The sequence below is a fragment of the Camelina sativa genome, chromosome 11 (assembly GCF_000633955.1).
Source record: "Camelina sativa cultivar DH55 chromosome 11, Cs, whole genome shotgun sequence".
Classification (NCBI taxonomy): domain Eukaryota; kingdom Viridiplantae; phylum Streptophyta; class Magnoliopsida; order Brassicales; family Brassicaceae; genus Camelina; species Camelina sativa.
In genome coordinates this window covers 9,659,379-9,682,098 of record NC_025695.1, presented here as the reverse complement: position 1 = coordinate 9,682,098, position 22,720 = coordinate 9,659,379, and the positions used below count along the sequence as shown (strand labels likewise).

Genomic DNA, 22,720 nt, shown 5'->3' with positions numbered 1-22,720 from the left:
CCAAACCAGCTGCGTTGTGGATACCTCCCACAGAAAGCTGAGAGATAGCTATCTTACGCCTCGCGCAGTAACGCGTCAAAAACTCCGGCAGAGGAAACCAAAGACCGCAATCAGTAAAATAATGCTCATAGAGGGCGATAAAACCTGCTGGAGGCGTCCAAGGACGCTCGTGGGGTTCAGGAGATCGGAAAACCAAACCCTCGGGCATCTTACACCACCGCATAATGTGTTAAGTATATATCTAGTAAAAACCGGTTTGAGTTTGTTGTTTGGTGTTTTACCGGCTTCTGTGCTTACAATATACTCCACTAAGCTAAAGTTATGTTTTATTTTACTTAACTACAAGCACAAATTAAAACTATATAGTTAAAATTCTAGTAGTAGTAATAGATATTTTGAACATTACATAGAGATGTCAGAATTAACTAACTCTCGGTGCACGAGGTACCAGGTTAATAATTGTGTAAGGTGGCAATCTCGAACATTGAACAACTACAAAATTTCGAATTTTCGAGCAACAAAAAGAATCGAAATCGTACATAACAGAAATAAATGTCAAAAATTAATCAAAATTTAAGCGAATTTTAAGCATCTTTAATATTGATTTCATATTTTTGTTGACATTCAGAATTTTGCATATATAATTTCTGTACATTCATTTATAGTCAAGAAATGTTGGACATGGGCTGCGCCCCAATATGCCACTCAGCCCAACAAGACGAATTATGTGATTCCGGCCCGACAAAATTGGATGCAAGTCATTAATAATCCGTAAAGGGCAATCTCGGGAATTCACGATGGGAACCCTAGAAAACCCTCGGTCTACAGTCCACTATATAAAGAAACAATACTCACTGGAGAAAGAGGAGAGACTCGCGTACAATACCCCGAGAGCAATACTTTGCGTCTAAAAACTCTTGTTATTTTCTGTATAATTTTCTGTTAGCTTCCGAGCTCGTCGTGACTCACTTGTCAGTTCTCCTGTGAACTGACGAGCACGATCTTGACTCGTTTTAGTGACGACCTTGCATTCTTATCGTTAATAAAGAACAAACTTCACTATTTCCCTCTAAAATCGATATTTATTTAGTGTTGTGCAATCCCCAGTACAAACAAGAAAGGATTGATTAATTATATATATAATAATAAAACACAAGTTCCTTAGGGACTCTAGAAACCTAACTTGAAATTATATATTAATCTACAATCATGAAAGGTTCTCGGTTTAAAAGTCATACTACTATGTATGTGTTTTAAACATAAGGAAAATTGGATTTTAACCTAAATTAATATCAATAAAATAACAGAAAAACGTATGATAAGTACTCCTTTTCTCGAATAATTCTTCTAAGTTAATTTAAACCCTAATGTGTTTCTTGACCAGCATCATTGAAACACTTTCCAGGTACATAACGTACATTCAAACAAGATAATTAGGTCATTATTGAAACTTTACTCTTTCTTTCTGTATTTTAATACTACCGAATTCTCTAATCGTTTTTTTCCCTCGTGTACACGCTTAATCTAAAGGAAAAAATATTTCACCAATCACGTATTTGTTTCTGGCACCAATTATATCATTAAAAGTTAAAATAAATGTTAATGCCATTTTTAGGAAGGAATTAGGAAGTTGAATGGTATATGAATTTTACTATATAAAGTAATCATCGAGAAAATAACTCATTACAACCACCCAACTAATGTTCTTGTCATAAACACTAAAAATGACATCATTTTGTGTCCTTCCATTCCCACACACAAAAAAAAAAATGATCGGAAACCATTTTTGTCGAAACTGCAATTAAATATCTTAGAAGAAGGTTTTGAGTTTTCCCATTTTTTCAAAAGATTATGGGTTTATTTTTATTATAAAAAAGAGAGACTGAGAAGAGGACGTCAGCCGTCACATGACGGGAGGAAGTGACCAAGTGGAGGGAATAGAAGAAAGAAAGAAAGGCTCGAGAAAAGAGAGAGCAACGCCGTTAGTTAGCGAACTAAGTTAACGGAGAGGGTAGGTCCATTGACGGGTCCTGAGTGGTACCATCGTCGGTCCAACGAGTGTCTCTGTATTCTTAGACAAATTATCCGTACGGTCTCTTTTCTTTGCTTCAAAATGAAACTAACCTTCTTGTTCATCTCTTTAGGCCATGACCCATGACCATATTAACACAGCTCCACAACACGTTTTATACGGTCCCAGTTCTATACTTATCGATCAATTTTCTTAATATATACATCGATAATCTTGTTCTAAGACCATCCTCATCCCTACAACACATGGTGTGTTCTTAAGAGTTTTAAAATAATAAAAATGTTGAATAGTGGATACAACTGTTTTCAAGAAATAGAAAATTGGTCTCCTGTAAAAACTGTTGAATGGTGTGTTATTAAGTGTAGACTATTATTTAAATATTTTAACTTTCCTAAGACCACTACAATTGATGTGGCGTTAAAGATGCCATAACGGTTCCGACTTGATTTGGTCGATCATGTTATTATTTTCTTTCAAAACTATGAAGTAGTAATGGACTAATGGTATTAATCTCTCTATTGCAAAATTAATCGGTGAATCTTTTACCTCGCTATATAAGCTGCTACCTATTAATAAATAATCTGTTATCAATTTTAAACACATAATATTAAAATTAATTAATATATAATGTTAGTATATAGTATATATAATTTGATAGAAATTTGTTCAGCTGTTTAGTTGAAATTTGAAACAAAATACAGTATCTAACAGGGATTTTCTATGGGCTTGTAATCTAATATCATGCCAGAAGAGACTCACAACCATAAAAGCATAGTTATATTACCTCTCTATAATCAATAATCTTACCAAAGATACAGTAAGCTAAAAAGAGGAGTTGAAAATTATTTTATTTTTGATTTCGAGAGAGAATATATATATATATATATATATATCATAAATTCACCTAAAATAGGTAGTCGTAACTTAAAAAATATATATATAGATGATGTTACCTTTTTTTTTTTTTTGATTAGCTCAGATGAACCAATGCGAAGGGAAATTGTTTACATACAAAACATTATACGGAGATGCGCGCGCACAACGTGTCAGAAGATCCGCTTTTACATTTGCATTTCTAGGAATAAAAGATAAGGAAAAAGAAGAGAACTCCTCCATGTCCATCTTGATATCATCAAGATACGTCGAGAACGTCGGCCAGTCGTATGACGAAGACACCATCTTCACCAAATCAGTGCAGTCTGAGTAGAACGCCACATCATGGTAATCATGTCCGATCATGTAAGGCATCGCCCAAATGAAAGCTTCGACTTCAGCGTGTAAAGGGGTAAGACTTCGTCGAAAGTTAGTAGCTCCCATACTTGACGTTGGATCCTCTTACTGGGTACAAAATCATCCGGCTCATGCGAAAAGATCTCCTGACTTCCAAGAGCCATCAACGAAACAACGATAGCCTGAAAAGAACATGGGAAGGAAAGTGTTTGGCCCCCGTAAATGAGAGTCAGCAACCGTTGGCTGGACAGTTGAAACCACAGCTTCACCCTCCTCTTGAGCCTGCTACCAGGACAAAGCCCAGTGTTGTGCCCAGGTTTATGGGGGCTTAAGGCAAACTTAAAATCGGGGGCTAATTTTTTTTTTTTTTTAAATAAATATTACAAATTCAAAATTAAAATAAAAATAAAATATTAAAATTTAAAATTATTCAAAAAAAAACCATAAACCAAAAAAAACCAAAACATTAAATAATAATGTAAAAAAAACTAAGACATAATCTTTCTTCCTTCTGTTTCAATAAACTCTTTCACCAACTTCTCATAATCTAGGTCCCCAACTAGTTCTCTTTCTATGGATATGATAGCTAGCCCATTCAATCTTTCTTGTGACATAGTTGATCGCAAATATGACTTGATCAACTTTAACTTTGAAAAACTTCTCTCAGCAGTGGCAACAGAAACTGGAATTGTCAACAATATGCGATAAGCAATCCATGAGTTTGGGTAACTATCTTCCATTCCTTTCAAATAGTTCAACACCTCAATAGGTCTCTTGCAGTCTTCAGGCAATGCATCTTTTAGAACTGATAGTTCAAAATACAAATCATCCCCAATAACATCTGAGTGATCTCCATGTTTTAGACATCCTTCAAGATTTGTACAAGATGCTCTCAAACTATCATCACTTGCTGACTTCAATTTCTCCAAATCAAATAGGAATCTAAATGTTTGCTCATACTTTTGAAATTGCTCAAATCTTGTCTCAAGAGAATATAGAGCTTGATCCATAACTTGGATGAAATAAGAAATTCTATAGCTCTCTTCTGGAGATAAATTCTCAGTTTCGTCAACTCTCTCAGGTTCCTCATCAAAAAACTTCTTTCTTCTGGTGACACGTTTTTGCTTAGTAGGAAATATGGTTTCAATCTCCATAGATTCTGCTATTTGTTGGACCTCTGATTTTGCACTCTCAAACCCCGTCTCTCGATAATTTTGAAAAAAAGAAACAAGTCCTTTTAACTGGGAAACAGCAACTTCAATATCCATGTCTTGTGACTGCAAACTCTTACTTACGGTATTAACAGCAAATAGAAGTTTGTACCAAATCACCATAGACAACAAGAATTCATAGTTTCCAATCCCATGTGTTTCACTTGTCGCAAGACACTCAGCATCACTTCGTGCTTTTGGATCATTAGTAGTTTCAGCTATATAAATCAAAGCATCTCTTATTTTTGGAGCTTGAAACCTTATTGCCTTAACGCATTCAACATGACTCTCCCATCGAGTTTGTGATAAATTTTTAACAGTCAAACCTCCCACCATATCTTCCAATATCTTCCACCGCTTAGTTGAAGATGCAAATAGACAATATATACGCTGGATTATCCCAAAAAATGAAATTGCTTTTTCAGAAATGGTCGCCATATTGCAAAGTGCAAGATTAAGACTGTGACAATCACACGGAGTATAAAATGCACGTGGATTGACATCAATGAATCTCTTTTGTACTCCTTTATGTTTCCCCTTCATATTAGACCCATTATCATATCCTTGTCCCCTCACATTATTAATATTTAAATCAAGAGCAACCAACACATCCTGAATCTCATGAAAAAGCCCTTCTCCAGACGTGTCATCAACTATCAAGAACGTGAGAAAATATTCTTCTATCTTAGCTGAAGATGTTGAAACATCAACACATCGAAGAATAAGAGTCATCTGTTCATGATGACTAGTATCTGGAGTACAATCAACAATGACAGAAAAATATTTCGCACCTTGGATCTTTTTTATGATTATACCCTTGATCTCATCTGCTATCCTTGTTATCAGTTCATTCTGAATTTTATTGCTGAGATAATGGTAACGAGATTCACCATCTTCATACCGCCTAACATGTTCCCTCATTACCGGATCCCACTCAGCCATCATGTCAATAAAACTTAAGAAATTCCCATTACCCTCTGCTTTTAGCTTCTCTGTTCTTCCACGGAATGCTAGATTTTGTTTAGCAAGAGTCTTTACCAACGAAAATATTCTAAGCATCACATCTTTCCAATAAATTCTCTCTTTCCTTAGTTCTTGTTGCACATGCTTATCGATCGTTTGATCTTTCTTGAGCCTCGATTCAAGTTCCATCCATTGACTCATGCATTTAATATGCTCATGACTAGTCTCGTGCTTCTTAAGCCGTTCCAAAATATTTTTCCAGTCACTAAATCCTTTAGATGCCATGTGACTAGGATTTTTATCTCGGGTAAACAATTTACAGCAAAAACAAAAGATTTTATCTAATGTCTTTGAGTAAACTAGCCAACGCCTGTCTTGTTTCTCTCCATTACTCAAAACACGTCCATATTATGAATGAGAGAAATGTCGACCACTAATCTTCTCTCTCGGAAAAGTAAAATCCACAGGTTGTCTTGCAGCAGGACCTTTTTCAACCATAATAATTCTTAGTCCAGGCTCAACCTTTCCCCAATTTCTAGGATCATAAATATCTAGAAGTTCATGATGCTCTTTTGATTTATCATTGTTTTCATCATCTTCTTCACTGACATTCTGATTGTCTTCTCTGTTAACATTCTGATCCCCTACCTTGTTAGCATTCTCATCATCTTGTTCATTCTCGTTCTCCATTGGATCATCAAACTGATCATTTACTCTCGAGGGTTCATTCTCATTCTCCATTGAATCAGTAGGATTTTCAGGTTTTCTAAGAAACTTGAGTATTGCTCCTGATTGTGATTTCACAAACGCATCATCTTTGTCTTTCTTATGTTTATTTTGTGATCCAGTTGGATACGATCTAAAAGACATGTTTCTAGAAGATTAAAAAAACAATTTATCAGATCAGGTGGACAATCGTAATTCATAAACGAAGCTATTATAAAGATAAATTAGTATATTTAAATATTTGATGAACTTAACAAAGATTTAAAAGCAATGAAAGAAACAGAGGGAAGAGACAGACTTACCACCAACGAAGAAGAAAACAAAAGAGATTGAACTTGGAAGAAGGAGAGAAAACAAACACACACACAGAAGGCATAGAAGTTGGTAAAAAAAACTATTTATAAATTCACAACCTTACTGGATTCCTTCACAAGTTAGGGTATCGTTTTCTTTTTTGCATAAAAAAAAAATATATATCTATACATATTATTCATAGGAGTCGAACGTGGGTTGCTTAGGAAACATTGGGAGTCCCAAAACCATATTGATACATCATATTTTTCAGAATTAAGAGCCTTTTAAAAGCCTTTATATTTGGGAGCCTGAGGCAAATGCCTTTTTTCTTACCCATAGGCACGGCCCTGACAAAGCCTCACCTTCAGCTACCCGAACGACCTCCTCTGGCCGCTCCGTGATATTTTCAAAAACCTTTGCATTACGCGCTTTCCATAAATACCACAAAATCCACAGGAAAGCTGACACATGGGATCCCAGGCTTTTGGGATCCAAGAAATGATCCATATTAGCATAAACAGACTCCACCGGAAAACAATGTGATCCTACCGGTACCTGAGATAAAGCCCACACCTGAAACGCTGGTGGACAGAGAAACAGAACATGATTAACTGTTTCCTCCTCCGCACCACAACGTGAACAGCCCAAATCACACACGATACCACGCCGCCGCAAGTTTCGTGAAACCAGAATACACCCAGACAATGCTTGCCACATAAAGTGGTGGAGTTTTGGTGGTCAACGAACCTTCCAAACACTAGCTACGAGAGAGGTTATCTCTGGCCCGTCACCAAGCGCCTTAAAAGGCCCGGAGATTGTCATACATGCCGCATGATAACCAGATTTAACCATATACCTCCCATTCTTCGTAAAATGCCAACCAAGAGAATCCTTGGACAACTACCTAAAGGTAAAGCTCCTATCAACGTAACATCAACTGGATCAAAGTGCTCAGAAAGGACATCCATCCACCACGAATTTGTCTGACAATCAATTAAGTGTGAAATTTCAAGAGAAGGGTCCTTAAACGGACCCTTACTGAGAGCTGGCTCGGGGATTGAGCTGGTATCCAAGGGTCAGTCCATATAGAAATGGACTCTCCTGATCCAACCCTTTTAATAAGTCCTTTATGTACCAGAGAGCGAGCTGAAACAATACTCCTCCACCCGTAAGAAGGAGAGTAAGAACGAATCGGTTCAATGGGATCTGAATTCCTATAATACCTACCTTTAAAAACCATGGCAAACAAAAAATAAGGATAATCAATTAGCCTCCATAGTTGTTTTGCCAACAAAGCCGAATTAAAATCATCAACATTCCGAAATCCTAATCCGGTTGTTTGCTACAATATAGTTTCTTCCAACCTAACCAATTTTATTTTGTTTATAATTAATGTTTTGAAGTTGAATATAATGGATATTTAAGGTTAATTTGTTCAGTGAATTGTAAAAATGATAAAATCCGAAACACCGTGGTCTACCACTTCTTTTTCTTGTCCAGTGAGAAAAAAAAAACAAAAAAAACTTTCGATTCTCACGTAAAAACTATGCACATTGTACATTGTGTGAGTTATCGAATTTCTATGAAATTATCGATGTCACAAGAACTGATGATTGTGTAATGACTAATATTTCGTGGACCAATGTATTTTCATTATCTTAATATTTAGTGCCTATTATTAAACTACTCCCTCTCTATCCGATAAAAATTGATGTTTTAGGAATTTTTTTTGTCCCATAAAAATTTATATTTTGTAAATTTTAAGAAATAATCATTGAAAATATTTAAAATTTTGAATTGTTATTGGTTTAAAGTTAAATAATATCTTTTTAATCAAAGAAAAAATATATTTAAACTCAGCAATCATTGTTTTCTTAAAATGTGTAAAATATTCTAAACATCAATCTTTTAGGAACAGAAGGAGTAATTTATTTCCGGAAATGAAATTTGATTTGTTGAGAAATGAGAACTTATTTGTCTTAGCTTTTTCCTAATCACCGTTTTTAATTCCTTTTACTTAATGGAACTATTTAGTATACTATAACACAGCATACGAAATCATATCTTATGGGATTCCTGAATAAATTACGTGGCTCGAAGTTAATTTGCTCATCTAAGGTTCGATGCTTATATTAGTCGGTAGTGATATACAATGATCTATTTCACGTTTTTCCTCACGAATTTTAAATTTTGTGTTCTGCGAATGTATATACCACGTATTACAACTATGTGTTTTCCAACTTTATTTAAAATAATGTTCTAAGGCTAAGCGTATATAGTTTATATAAATATAAAACTAGCCATATTTACTTATAGTATATATATACATATATATGTATAGCACAGAAGTTGGACAAAAACTGTATAACGTTGGAGCAGGCGAATAAAAAATGAAGGCGAAAGACAAGACAGAACAAACGGTACATGGTTCACATACCCTGCGATCAAAAAATTGCTGCGTTCTTTGGCAATGTAGCATGGGCTTCCAATACCTTCTATACACTTACATTATTATATACAATTCTATGATACTCACATTAACAAATACGATAAAAATTAAACATCATTGTTCACTCTATATATATACTAATAATTTAAAAATCAGTTTGTGAATATTAGTTAGAAGTTGTAAGTGAGTATCTATCACAACTAGCACATGTTCAAATTTTTCTGATAATTAAGTGTTAAATTCTCAAACAAATTCACCACACACATTCAATAATCAAATATATTCATAGCTAACAAAAACAAACTACCAATTAATATATTTCAGTCATGATTTGGGAACTCAACCCTACGTTAGATAGGAATGCTGCATAGTTGACCATTGGTCAAAGTATTTCCAAACTCACTTTATTTTTTTTACTAGAGAAAATAGTCACATATATATTCTCTATATGATTAATTTGCCTCTCAAAGAAATGCCAAATATGCTCGTCTTTAAAAAAAATGTCAGTGGATTAAAGGCACTTTGTTACAACTCACATTAAAAAAATTGTAGGGAAATAACAGAAATTAACGGAGTACTAATCAGACAATTAAGAACTAGTAATACAAAACGATTCCAAAAATTACCGTGCATAAATATATTTGTTTCGTTTGTTGTGGCGCAACGTCCAAGGTTGTTGTCTGCCACGTTAGCCACCCCCACAGCTGTGTAATAACTAAAAAAGTTGGGAAGAAGGTTTTTGAGTCTGGTAAAGGTTAAAACAGTGGAGTAGTAAAGAACTACGAACCGTAACGGTCTTTTGGATTTTCTCACTACAATACAACGCAACTTGCCTTAACAAAAATGACCAAAGTAACTTCGTAGTTAAAAATAACATAAAGAAGAGAACTTTCCATGGAGGACTTAATCTCACCTGCAGTTTGATTATTAGGATGTTTTAACTAAAGTACGTAGATTAAAAAATTTTTATTTTTAATAAGTTTAACCAATCATAAACAATATTGTATAATAGAAAATACTAAATTAATCTAAAAGTTATATAAAAATTTGAAAATATTTTATATTATGAAATAAAAAAACTTCTCTAAAATATCTTATATTTTAAAACGAAAGGAGTTTAATTTAATTAATGATTCTGGTCAAAAAGTAGGACTGGACCGTGTCTCCGGTGTCACGTGACCTGAATCTCTAATTACAAGAACATTTTAAAATTTTAAATTACACACTCGTAATTAGTTTAGTAAGATACTAAAATACATGTTTTTTTTTTTTCTCTCTTTGTCAGCTGCACAGGATAAAGGCACGTCCCAGCCGTTGGATTAGACCCAATCTGATATAACACGTGTCGATATCTCAATCGTTTGACTTATGCGGCGTTTTGGTTTCGTCAAGCTCTTTTTAACCGGCTTTAATTTTGTCTTGATTAGTTTTTATTTTTTACTAAATATCAGCCAAAATTAATAATTTCTTTCTAATTTTGCTTGTTTAAAAATGATAAAAGAATTTAAAAAAATTGGTGGTCGGCACTAATATCTAATTATGTACATTAATGTCATAATTGTTATTTGCGTTACAAACGACTACTAGTACTAATAATTACTGTCGACACACGTTTGCAGTAGTAGTATGGTTTTGTTTTTTAATATAATTTTATCACTATAAATTTCAGTTTCAATTAAATGTTCGTTTTGGATTGTAATAGTCTTTTTGACAATTGTCTTTCATTCACTTAAACACCATCAATGACGCCTAAGACATTCATATTTTTAAACACTATATTCACCTTTAATAATAATAAAAAAAATCTTTAATTTATTGTTTTTTGAAAAGATTTTTTTTAAAGATATTCGAAAAGAAAATTGAAATAGGAGAAAAAAGAAAGAGAGTAAATAATGAGCCGTTTCAAGATCCTATAAAAGAGTCTCTCTCTACATTACATGTGCTCTGCCGCTTTGAAATCTCTCTTCTTCTTCCTCGTGTCACTCTTTTCTCACACTCTCTGCAAAAACATTTTTTTATTTTTGTCTCTCTGCCCAAATTTTTAATTTTCCAGGAATATTTCGTAGAAAAACCCAAGCAAAGCTTTAAGCTTTCCTCTCCCCCAAAAGTAGCATCTTCCTCTTTATCTCCCTCTCCTTATCTCTCTCTCGTTTGCGAAACGATTCCATAAGAATATAACCAAAAGCTCTTTTACCTTACCCCCCCTTTCTTCAACTTTCCGGGAAACAAAAAAAAAAAAATCTTCACGCTTCAAGGCTTCTTCTCTGTCGCAGTGTTTTTCGTGCCTTTTGTTCTTTCTATAAAACAAAAAAAATTCGCGTCCTTTGAGAAAACTTTTTGTTACCAGAGAGAAGAAGAAAGAAGAAGAGAAGAGAGCATCACTCTTGTTCTTCAAGTTTCATCTTTCCTCTAAAAAAATCCCATCTTTATTCTTTGTCTCTTTCCTTTTTTTGCTTTATGCTATAAAAACACACACAGAGAGACACAGTCACAGTCTTGAGTGAAGAAATAAAGAGAGAGAGAGAGAGAGAGAGAGAGAGAGAGAGAGAGAGAGAGAGAGAGAGAGAGAGAGAGAGAGAGAGAGAGAGAGAGAGAGAGAGAGAGAGAGAGAGAGAGAGAGAGAGAGAGAGAGAGAGAGAGAGAGAGAGAGAGAGAGAGAGAGAGAGAGAGAGAGAGAGAGAGAGAGAGAGAGAGAGAGAGAGAGAGAGAGAGAGAGAGAGAGAGAGAGAGAGAGAGAGAGAGAGAGAGAGAGAGAGAGAGAGAGAGAGAGAGAGAGAGAGAGAGAGAGAGAGAGAGAGAGAGAGAGAGAGAGAGAGAGAGAGAGAGAGAGAGAGAGAGAGAGAGAGAGAGAGAGAGAGAGAGAGAGAGAGAGAGAGAGAGAGAGAGAGAGAGAGAAACCAAAAAAAAAATGGAAGCGGAGAAGACAATGGTTGTTCCGAGGGTAAAATTCACAGAGCACAAAACCAACACGACGAGAATCGTACCGGATTTAACCAACAACCACCAAACCAGGGTTCTTCGTATCTCAGTCACTGACCCTTACGCTACTGATTCCTCTAGCGACGACGAAGACGAAGATGAAGCCCACAACAACAGATTCGTCTCTAAACGCCGTCGTATCAAGAAGTTCGTCAACGAGGTCGTTCTCGATTCCGGCGGTGCTGCTGTTGCTAATATTGAAACCGAAACCGAATCGAAGAAGAGAAAGATGATTGCGGTTAAGTCGGAGTCTACTGCTTCTCCGGTTGTTTCAGCTACTACGACGACGACGGTGACGGGAGAGAAGAAGTTCCGGGGAGTGAGACAGCGTCCGTGGGGTAAATGGGCGGCGGAGATAAGAGATCCGCTTAAACGTGTACGTCTCTGGTTAGGTACTTACAACACCGCCGAAGAAGCTGCCATGGTTTACGACAGCGCCGCCATTCAGCTCCGTGGTCCCGACGCTCTCACTAATTTCTCTGTCACTCCTACCACCACCACGACGACGACGGCTGAGAAAAAATCCCCACCACCGCTGAAGAAGAAGAAGAAGACGACGAAGAAGAAGAACAGCAAAACCAAAAACTCCGTTACAGCTTCTTCAACAATCAGCGGAAGCAGCAGCAACGACTGTCTCTGTTCTCCTGTTTCCGTTCTCCGATCTCCGTTCACCGTCGACGAATTCTCCGGGAGCTCTTCTCCACCAGCAGTTGCAGCGGCGGTTGTTGTCAAGGAAGAGCCGTCGATGACGACGGTGTCCGAAACTTTCTCTGATTTCTCTGCGCCGCTGTTCTCAGACGATGACCTGTTCGATTTCAGAAGCTCGGTTGTTCCACACTATCTCGGCGGCGGCGATTTATTCGGGGAAGATTTGTTCACGGTGGATATGTGTACGGATATGAACTTCGGATTCGATTTCGGATCTTCCGGATTATCCAGCTGGCAGATGGAGGACCATTTTCAAGATATTGGGGATTTATTCGGGTCGGATCCTCTTTTAGCTGTTTAAATTTTAAAATAAATAAATAAATAGTAGTTTTTAACCGGCCGTTAATAAACGGAACCCGGAGAAAGTTTTGTATACCGGTGAGATAATCTCGGTGATGTTCGTTGTTAATTTGTTTTTCTTTTTTCTTTGTTGTGATATATAATTATATATAAGTCAAACTGTATTAATGTAGTTAAATGGTGATATTAATTAAGTATAAAATTATTAACGTTTGTTAAAATGACACCGTCTGTTAACGGTAATGGGAGGTCGTGTTTCTTTTTGCTTCCACGTGGTCTCTGCTCTCTTTATCTCTCTTTTTAATTAATTTTAAATCGACTGAAAAAATTCCTTTGATTTTTTGATTCAGTGTTGGTGGTGAAGGCACGTGTGATCTCACGTGATGTGAACAATTGAAAAGCTTTTTTAGCTAGTTTTTTTTTGTTTTCTTAAGGCTAATCATCATTTTTTATGAAAAAAAGAAAAGGCTAATAGTTATTTTATTGTTTACACGATTACAAGCTAATAATCCAATTCCAAACTCATAAAATAATAATATGAAATAGTAGTAGAAAGAAATAGTGTGATATGCCAGGTAGATTGAGACTAGATACGAAGGAGGGGGAGAATCTAAGTTGATTTTGAAATGTGGCACATCATAGAAGAAGCTATAATTTTTGTCAGTTTATTCACAAGAAAATGAGAAAACGAAAATAAATTATACAGTAGGATACTTTCATGAGGATTAAATGAGAAAGAGGCAGTTGGGGTAGTTGATTTGTCTAGTGTGTTTCAATCGCACTCTGTTAACAGTTTTATAAAAAAAAAGTACGATGTAATGTTACTACGGTTGTTTTGTTATGCACGCAAAAAATCTAATTGCTTTATTAGTACTTTTATACTAAGCTAGATTGTGTAGTAGATAAGATCGAAACACTGTTCTTTTATTGCTAATAGATACAATAATTTGGAGCTATTGATATGATTGATTTGATTAAGGTTTACAAACGTTATTCTTTATAGTCCCTAAACGTAAACGCACACGCACAATGATTTATATCTATTGAGAAGTTAAATTTTCTACTGTGTTTGTGTCCTTTTCATATCTCTATCTCATATGTCTCCTTCTCTCATATACTAATTTAGTCGGATTCGTATGGGTTTATCAAATTATATTTGTTGCTTTATATTGGTTTGTTGATTTGCATAAATCTTCTGGTCCTGAATAATCAAAATATTCATAATTGCCTTTTGTCCATATATTGTTTCATTGTTATTTAGGAATAGTGATGTTGCGATGGGTAATTTAAATCTCCTGGTCCATGCCTTGGTTTGATCCCATACGGTCTTGATTTGGCCTGCTGATCCCAAGTTAATTAACCGATCAATTGCAAAAATTTACAACTTGTCTGCGTCGATATCTAGTCAGGCTCGGGCCAACTTTGCTTTGGATGTTTGGTCCTCCACAACATGATCTTATTTAAGAGTTGATGGAGCTTATTTTTTTGGTGTGAGATTCATGAACAATTGTAGACGTGAACGGGATTCACTTTCTTTGATGCACTGTTTGCTTGGCTTGTTTGCTTGTTGTTTCTTACCGTCACATAATCATAAAAAGATAAAATTATTTCATCTTGAACATATTGTTACTTTAAAACGAAAGAGTTAAGTAGATCTTATTATAAATGTTTTGGAGCGTCTCAGAATAACTCTTTCGTTTCCAACAAAGTGTATACATATTCAGAATAACTCTCTTTAGAAGAGAGTCGTCTCCTAAAATTTTCTTAAGGAAATGGGTTTTGGTGAAAAAAAACAAAATGTATTGATGCTTCAAGTACCTAAACAAATTTATTCGAAATATTTGATAAATCATGAAAAAGCAACAACCAATATAGTTGGTAAAGCAATCTGAAGATAAAATAAAATTTAAAAATCTAAAAAAAATATAACGATAAAAGAAAGATTGAAAAAAAACATAAATATAGAGAGGTGAGGTACAGGGAAAAGAACTGACGACACGTAGGCTAGAGCCGCAACTACTCGAGAAAGAGCATTGTCGTGTCCCTTTCGTTAAATACTACTCTCTCCTGTACTCTCTTTTTCTCCTCTGTGCCCGTAAGGCTCCTCCAGAGGCTACTGCTACTATTCTCAGTCCTTTTTTTTTTTAATTAGAAATACTACATTTTTTTTAATAGTTGGATATAAAATGTGAACTAGTAACATTCATATGAAAATAAAAATATTTCCGACAATCTCAGAATTAACCCATGCAACTTGCTGATTTTAGGGTATAATAATATTCTAACACTTATTAAATGAGGAAAATAGCTACCGAAAACGCTTGAAATATTTATTACGTACACAATTCAAAGACGTACTACGGTTAATTATTAGAGACTTCAGAATCTAGATGCAACAATATTGTAAGATTTATTAGATACGAAAACAAAAACAAAAAAAATCGAAGAAGTATTAATTAGTTTGGTCCCCTCTTCCCAAAAATGTTCATGTGAATTGCGTGATTTTTCATGCATACCCATCAATATGGTGTCCATTCTTCTATAACAAACAAAAACAAATTCAAAATGCATATGGACTCACATTTTAATCTCATGCTAGCTACAACAACAGTGCGTATTCGTCAAAGTTGTTGATCAATATAATTAACTGAATCTTCAAAGTTTACATTATGCATATACAAGTTTATTACTACTGTTAATCACTAAATTGATATAATAGTCTTTTGTATATATATATATATGGGTTCAAATTTCAAATATTTAAAGAGGTTTGTTGCATTTATATTTTCGTTAATTCAAAAAACAAAATAGTAATAAATCCCATGACTATCCCAGTGCCCCTTCCTAAAATTCGTAAGGCTTGAAGATGGTCATTGCCCAGAGATAATATCTATATATGCATGCATATACAATACATATTATACACACAATCATACATATACATATAATGTTTTTATATAATGATATATGTGTAATGGTGTCCCCTCAAGCAAAGATTTTGTTTGTCACAAAATTCCAGAGCTCACTTGCAAGATTTATGCCAAAAGATAAAATGGGGACCTTTCATGAGAGATCTTCTCTCGTGATTTTTCTAATTATACTTAAACTTTAGCATATATCATGATATATAATCTTTTGTGACACATTCAACCGTTATTTGGTTAATTTCGAAAGGTAGAAGGATAAATAAAAACTCAAAGGTGAGAAAACCACATGTAAAAGCAAATCCTAACCATTCACGTCATGACATATATTGATCTAACGGTCTCCAACTAAGCATTAACGACCATGTAAGGGGGACATTTACGATGACGCGTCTCAGATATGGAAATGGTACGGCTTTGGATCCCGTGGACCAGCGAATCTGGACCATCCACTTGATACCTGTTGGGCCATTGGATAAGCTTTTTTGGTGGGAATGGTTGAAATGAAACCAAGTGTCTAAGTAGATCTTAACAGTTATTGCCAAACCAACCAAATGGTTGAACCGGATAAAACCAGGATTCTGTTTATCTGTACCGGTCAACGACTGTCTTGGCCAAAAAAAATAAAAAAAGGACAGGATGGTTTCAAACTTTCAACGCAAGTTTGACTTCTTCCTGGTAATATCTCACTTGACCCTATCCGTATACATAATGCCTTACTCCGTATTTTTCCGTATTTAATGTTTGGTCTATCATCATTCCATTATCTGTTCTTCCTGCTCACGTCCATTTTTCAGATAATTCAAAAAAGGCTGACATAATGATCTTGACTGAGATTATATAAGTACATACGATAAGATTTCTAGGTAGAGATATATGCATATAATTAAACAGTACAAATTAGATAGATGGGTTAACATTTAGGATATGCATAGTAAAAATTAACATGTGGAATAGAAAGTGAGTGAGACAGTGTCTCATGAAAAGTGGCAGAGACACCATTAATAAATAACATGGACCAACAACAACAAAGGAATTAAATGATGATGTCTTTCATTTTCAATATTTCACGTACCATTCTCGTGTCATTCCCATGCACTTAACATGTTTGCTCTGCTTCCCTCCATTTTAATTTACCCTGAACTAACCTTCCAACTATTTTTTCGGTTATCTATCTCTATCTTTTTTTCTCTCCATAATGCAACAACAATCTAAAAAACTTCGATTTTGAATACCTTGTACTATAGGTTACTAGTTTCGTGACGATGGTCGCGGCTTAAATCATAAATATATACCCCAGAGAGTTTGTGTTTTCCTCTATAGAATCGGTGATCATCTTAGCTCTTACTAATCAGCTTTTGGTCATCTTAATTAGCTCTTACTAATCAGCTTTTGTGCTACGTGCAACATATGGGAAGCCTTCAAAAATGCATTTTGAATCCAAAAGTTAAATATATACATTACTAGAAACGAAAATGTTTAGCAAAACAATTAAATTTGAGATCACTTCCATGATTGATCAGTCTAATTTTCTAAGAAGACAAAAGAACATGTAATATTGTTATTTTGAAAAGGGCTTTATTGAACTATCTAAACTGGGTTTTATTCAGACCCATTTAAAAACTTGCGGTTTTTTTTTTGAGGTCATCGTCCCGTGATCGTGGTTTATCCGTTTCACCGGAAACAGAGTCCCCAACCAGTATACGGCCAAGAGGCTCTCCAACTTCTGAATTGCGTCGCGGAGTCACAGTTCGATCAAGAGACATGTCTCCGATTCTTGCAATCTCATAGAGAATGTGTTCTCTCAATGGTTCGTTTTTTTGTTATAGCTCTAGTGAATAATCTACGAGTTTGCTCTATTCCATTCTAAAGTACAGTCAGTGATTAGCATCATAATCTCAATGGAAATCTTAGTTTTTGTTTATTGATTTTTCATTTTTTTGGAACTTACTTATAATATATCCATCATTGATCTATCAAGTATATCAAATACTTGTGCTTTAGCCTTTAGTACAGTTTTGACGCTACTCTTTGGTTGATTGATTACTCATCTCCCCTCGTAGAGACCTTTAATAAACTAGCACATCTACAAAAACTAGAGAATGTGAGGTTTTTTTTTTTTTTTTTTTTAATTGTCTAAACTCCATATACTAGTTCACGGTTGAGAACTCTCTTCTAGAGAGAGCCAGTGAGAAACCGTCGAACTTACATGGGAAAAATAGAATCCGCGACCTCTTGCACATTTCGCAAGATGATCAGCGGAAGTATTACCACTACGAGGGATATATCTAATAACCAGCGAAGAAAATAAATTCTTGTAATACATAAAATCCTTCAGCTCTACTGCAAATGCAGGCCATGCCTCTGGGTTTGAAATCATAGCAAGACGGTCCGAACAATCTGTCATAATGAGGATACTCGTCAACGGAATCGCCAATAAGCACTTCATCGCCCATAAAAGAGTCTCCAACTCGGCATGAAGAGGGGAAAGACTTTTACGCGAACCATTCAATCCTAAATGCCTCATTCTCCCTCCAGAATATACAATCCAACCGTGCCCACTTCTTGAATCTGACGCATGCCAAGATCCGTCAATAAAGCAAACAAGAACATCAGATGGAATAGGCATAATTTCCACTGTGGGATCCGTCCGTGCTAAGGGATCTTCTCTCCTATTTGCTCGCCTCCATGCTTCTTCCTCTTGAATAGCGATATCAAGGGTCTCTTGTGGTGGTTCTGAAATATTATCAAAGATTTTTTTATTTCGTGCCTTCCAAATATACCACATAATCTATGGAAAAACTCTTAAATTCTCCTCGCTTGCTCCCACGTCCTTACCCCGCCAATATAAATAATCAATATTATTGTATATTGACGATGATGGGAACAACATAGGGGATGCAGGGATATTCGACAAAGCCCATACTTGTCTAGCTGGGGGGCATTCGAAGATCACATGATTGATGGTTTCTTCGTCCGCTCCACATCTAGAACATCCTTTGTTTCTGCCAATATGGCGATAGTGTAGTTTTTGGCTTGTCGCCAAGCACCCAGAAATACATTTCCACACAAAATGTTTCAACTTTCGTGTAGTTTTTAATTTCCAAGCTTGTGCTTTTAGTGCCGTAACACTAGGCCCCTGAAAAGGGAGTTCACAAGCAGGACGAGAAATGATTCTCGCGGCCTCGTAACTAGACTTCACGGAATAGTTTCCGGACTTAGTCATAGTCCAACAATATCCATCATTCGATGCAATACGACTCAGTTTTAACCCTAAAATGAGGGTAATTTCTTCTGGGGGAAAGAGTTCCCGGAGACGATCCAGTTTCCATTGTTTTGTCTCGAAGTCAATCAAGGTGTTAACACAGATCAAAGGATCTCGAACATCTGAAAGTCCTTTCGGAGGACGTGTAGGGGAATCGGGTATCCACAGATCTGTCCAAAGGTAAGTACCAAACCTTGAGCCTATAGTCTTCCGAATCCCATACTTCAAAACATCTTTAGCAGCAAGTAAACTCCTCCATTCATATGACGGACGGTTGGATACTGTTATCTCTAAAGAACTGTTGTACTTAAAGTACCTTCCTTTAAGGACCCGACTAAGAAGAGAATCAGGAAATCTTAATAGTCTCCATAGTTGCTTCGCCAATAATGCGAGATTAAATTCTTCTAAGGCTTTGAATCCTAGGCCTCCATCAGAAAGTTGAGAGCATAACTGGTCCCAAGACATCCAATGTATACCTCTACTATCCGCCTTATTACTCCACCAGAAATCTGCGATCGCACTAGTTAGCTTAGAACATATTGTTTTAGGCAATAGAAAACACGACATTACATATGTCGGAAGGGCTTGTGCTTGAGACTTAATAAGAATTTCTTTCCTCCTTTCGAGAGGAATTTTGAAGGCCATGGGTTGACTCGTTTATGTAATCTATCCCTGACAAACGCAAAGACCTCGGCTTTTGACCCATGAATCTTTTCAGGGAGACCCAAGTACGTCCCCATGCCTCCTTCCTGGGAGATTCCCAGAATTGATTTAATTTCTTGACGTAAAGATGATTCTACCTCATTTCCAAACATAATGGAAGATTTAGCAAAATTGATCTCTTGTCCTAAAGCCTCACCATACTTGCGAATAATGTCTATCACTTCTTTACATTGTTGAATATCTGCCTTGCAGAAAATAAACTGTCATCAGCGAAGAGAAGATGTGAGACTCATGGACTTGCACAAGCGACCCTAAGGCCTTGAATTTTTCTGTTTGCCTCTGCTCTTCTAATCTTAGAGATGAGAGCTTCCATACATAAAATAAACTGGTACGGAGAAATTGGATCCCCTTGTCGAATTCTACGCGTCGGCCTAACAAGGCCTTTGGGATCCCCATTGATAAGAACCTGATAGGATACGGAAGTGATGCATTGCATGATCCACCCCACCCAACGCTCATTAAAGCCCATTTTCTCCATTAAAGATTGGAGAAATCGCCATTCTACCCTATCGTATGCTTTGCTCATATCCGTTTTGAGAGCCATAATTCTTTTCCTATTAACAGAGTTATAGCGAAGGGCATGGAAGTTTTCTTGAGCGATGAGGATGTTGTCAGTTATCAGTCGATTTGCTACAAAGGCAGATTGTGTCTCAGAGATTAACTCTGGAAGAAATCTCTTTAATCGGAGACTCAAGATCTTCGATATCACCTTATAGCTTACATTACATAAGCTAATAGGACGAAATCCTGACATTTCTCTGGGTTTATCTCCCTTAGGTATAAGGCATATATTAGTCTCGTTTATCTTGCCATCAAAAATACCATAACTGAAGAAATTCTTCACCCTAATGATGAGATATTTTTTCGTTATATCCCAGAAGCATTGAAAGAAAAGAGCGGTCATCCCATCCGGCCCCGGGGTCTTTCCTGGCTTCAGTGAGAATAACGCTTTTCTAACTTCCGCTTCTGTAACATCCTTAGTTAGAAATTCATTCATGGCCGGTGTGACCATGGAAGGGATTTCTCTAAGAACTTCGGAAGAATCACTCGCATTCGAGGAGGAGAATAAGTTATCAAAATATTCGACGGCAACTTCTTCTAGCCGTTCTTCGTTATCCACCCAAAATCCATTTCGATCAAGAAGGCCTGTAATTCTGTTTCTTGCACGTCTTTGCTTCACCGAGGCGTGGAAGAATTTTGTATTCTTATCTCCCTCTGCATACCAATCTTGACGACTCTTTTGGTACCAAAAGGTTTCCTCTTCCCTATAAGCATCACATAATCTCTTTTTTAACAATAGGATGTCATCCGTCGTAGTGAATTCGTCCTCATAAGCTTCATCAATCTTTGTTTGGAGTTCCTTGATAAGTTTTTCTGAATTTGTTACGGTAGATTTCTTCCAAATGGAGAGAACTCTTCGGCAATTTCGAATTTTTCTTGACAAAGGGCAATTCTCGCGAGTTCCACCTACACTCCATCCTTCTTGAACCGCTTCCTTTATTCCGGGTTTATCAATTCATCTCTTATCAAACATGAATTTACGCGGAAATTTTTTGGAGTCGAGCTGATAGACGCTAAGAGGGGTCTATGATCTGAGCCCCACATTTTCAAATACTCCACATTTGTGTGGGAAAAAATATTATGCCATTCTTCATTCCCCATAGCTCTATCCAATCGGCATCTTACCTTACCATTTGTTCTTTGACCAATCCATGAGAATTGATTGCCTTGAAATGGAAATTCAATAAACCCACAGGCATTGATCATAGCACGAAAGGGTAGAAAGGAGGCTTCAGATCTTTTTTTTCCTCCTCTTTTTTCATGGTTTCCTGTGATCTCGTTAAAATCGCCAATTATGAACCATTCCTCGGATCTAGCTATGCCAATCCGTGTCAATCTCTCCCAAACATAATCTCGACCCTTGACCACATGATCTCCATAGATAAAAGTCATAAAAAGATTGTTTCGATGTCGATCAATCGATCATCTAACAACAAAAACTTAACCGGATAGTCCTTTGAATGGAAAAGGGCTAAACCTCCACTAGTGCCATCCGGCTCAACAGTTTGGAGGTTGTTAAATCCTAGCTCGGCTTGCAAGGTTTGCAGAAATGTTTTATCATTTTTTGTCTCGGATAAAAACATAAAACCTGGAGAGTACATGTGACACATCTCTCTCAGTCGACGAGAAGTTTCTTTAGCTCTCGCCTCTTGACAGTTCCATGCTAAAGTCCTCATATGTTAGTTCCGGAGGGAGTAACAAACCCCGCCGTACTAAAAAAGAATCGAGTGACTTTGCACATTAAACATAGGATCACTTCATTAGAAAGGATGTAAACTGAATGTTTAAGTCGTTTTTTATTTAGCAAATCAAAATTCATTATGTGACATTTCAGTTTGAGAAGTCTCTCCAAAAAAGAGGAAGCATACATAGTTTGTATCACTATTAAAACTGATAGCAACACCAATGAGTGTTGGAGGTGCCATTCCTTAGAGGAAGTTTGTAGACTCATAAGAGGAAGTAAGTAGCTTTTAAGCCTTAGGTACCTCTTCTTCATAATCTTTGGTAATCGCTTCATATAGAAGGAAAATGTTAAAGACAGGGTTTGACCCTTTACAATTAGGCCCATAATAGTGTAACGGAAAGGGGAATTAAAATTTAAATCTTCAAAATACATTTTAACCTCAGTCCAAGCCCACCACAAAAAACTTCGATTTGGAAATACAATGGATCCGCTGGCGGCTAGGTTTGGAAAGCCTCTCGGGACATCGATGTCGCCGGAGATGATGGCGCGGCCGTAGCCGGAGGAGGTTTGACGGATATACAGCATTGATCGTCTTTGTACTTCCGTTCTAAAGGATTGGTGAAGCTTCACCTCTGTTGGGTCACGAACCACCAAATATGTGTTCTCCAAGT

General features: G+C 36.3%; 2 protein-coding genes and 1 pseudogene across 2 annotated transcripts; 1 reads left to right on the top strand and 2 right to left on the bottom strand.

Moving 5' to 3' along the window:
- LOC109127610 lies at positions 3,788-4,272 on the bottom strand (annotated as a pseudogene).
- Positions 4,406-5,721, bottom strand: LOC104727791 (zinc finger MYM-type protein 1-like). Its single transcript, XM_019231809.1, has 2 exons — positions 4,505-5,721; positions 4,406-4,439 (listed from the first exon to the last, which is right to left on the bottom strand). The coding sequence occupies exons 1-2, from the start codon at positions 5,719-5,721 to the stop codon at positions 4,406-4,408; spliced, it is 1,251 nt and encodes a 416-aa protein (XP_019087354.1).
- Positions 11,749-13,135, top strand: LOC104722634 (ethylene-responsive transcription factor CRF2-like). Its single transcript, XM_010440836.2, has one exon. The coding sequence runs from the start codon at positions 11,814-11,816 to the stop codon at positions 12,891-12,893; it is 1,080 nt and encodes a 359-aa protein (XP_010439138.1). The 5' UTR covers positions 11,749-11,813; the 3' UTR covers positions 12,894-13,135.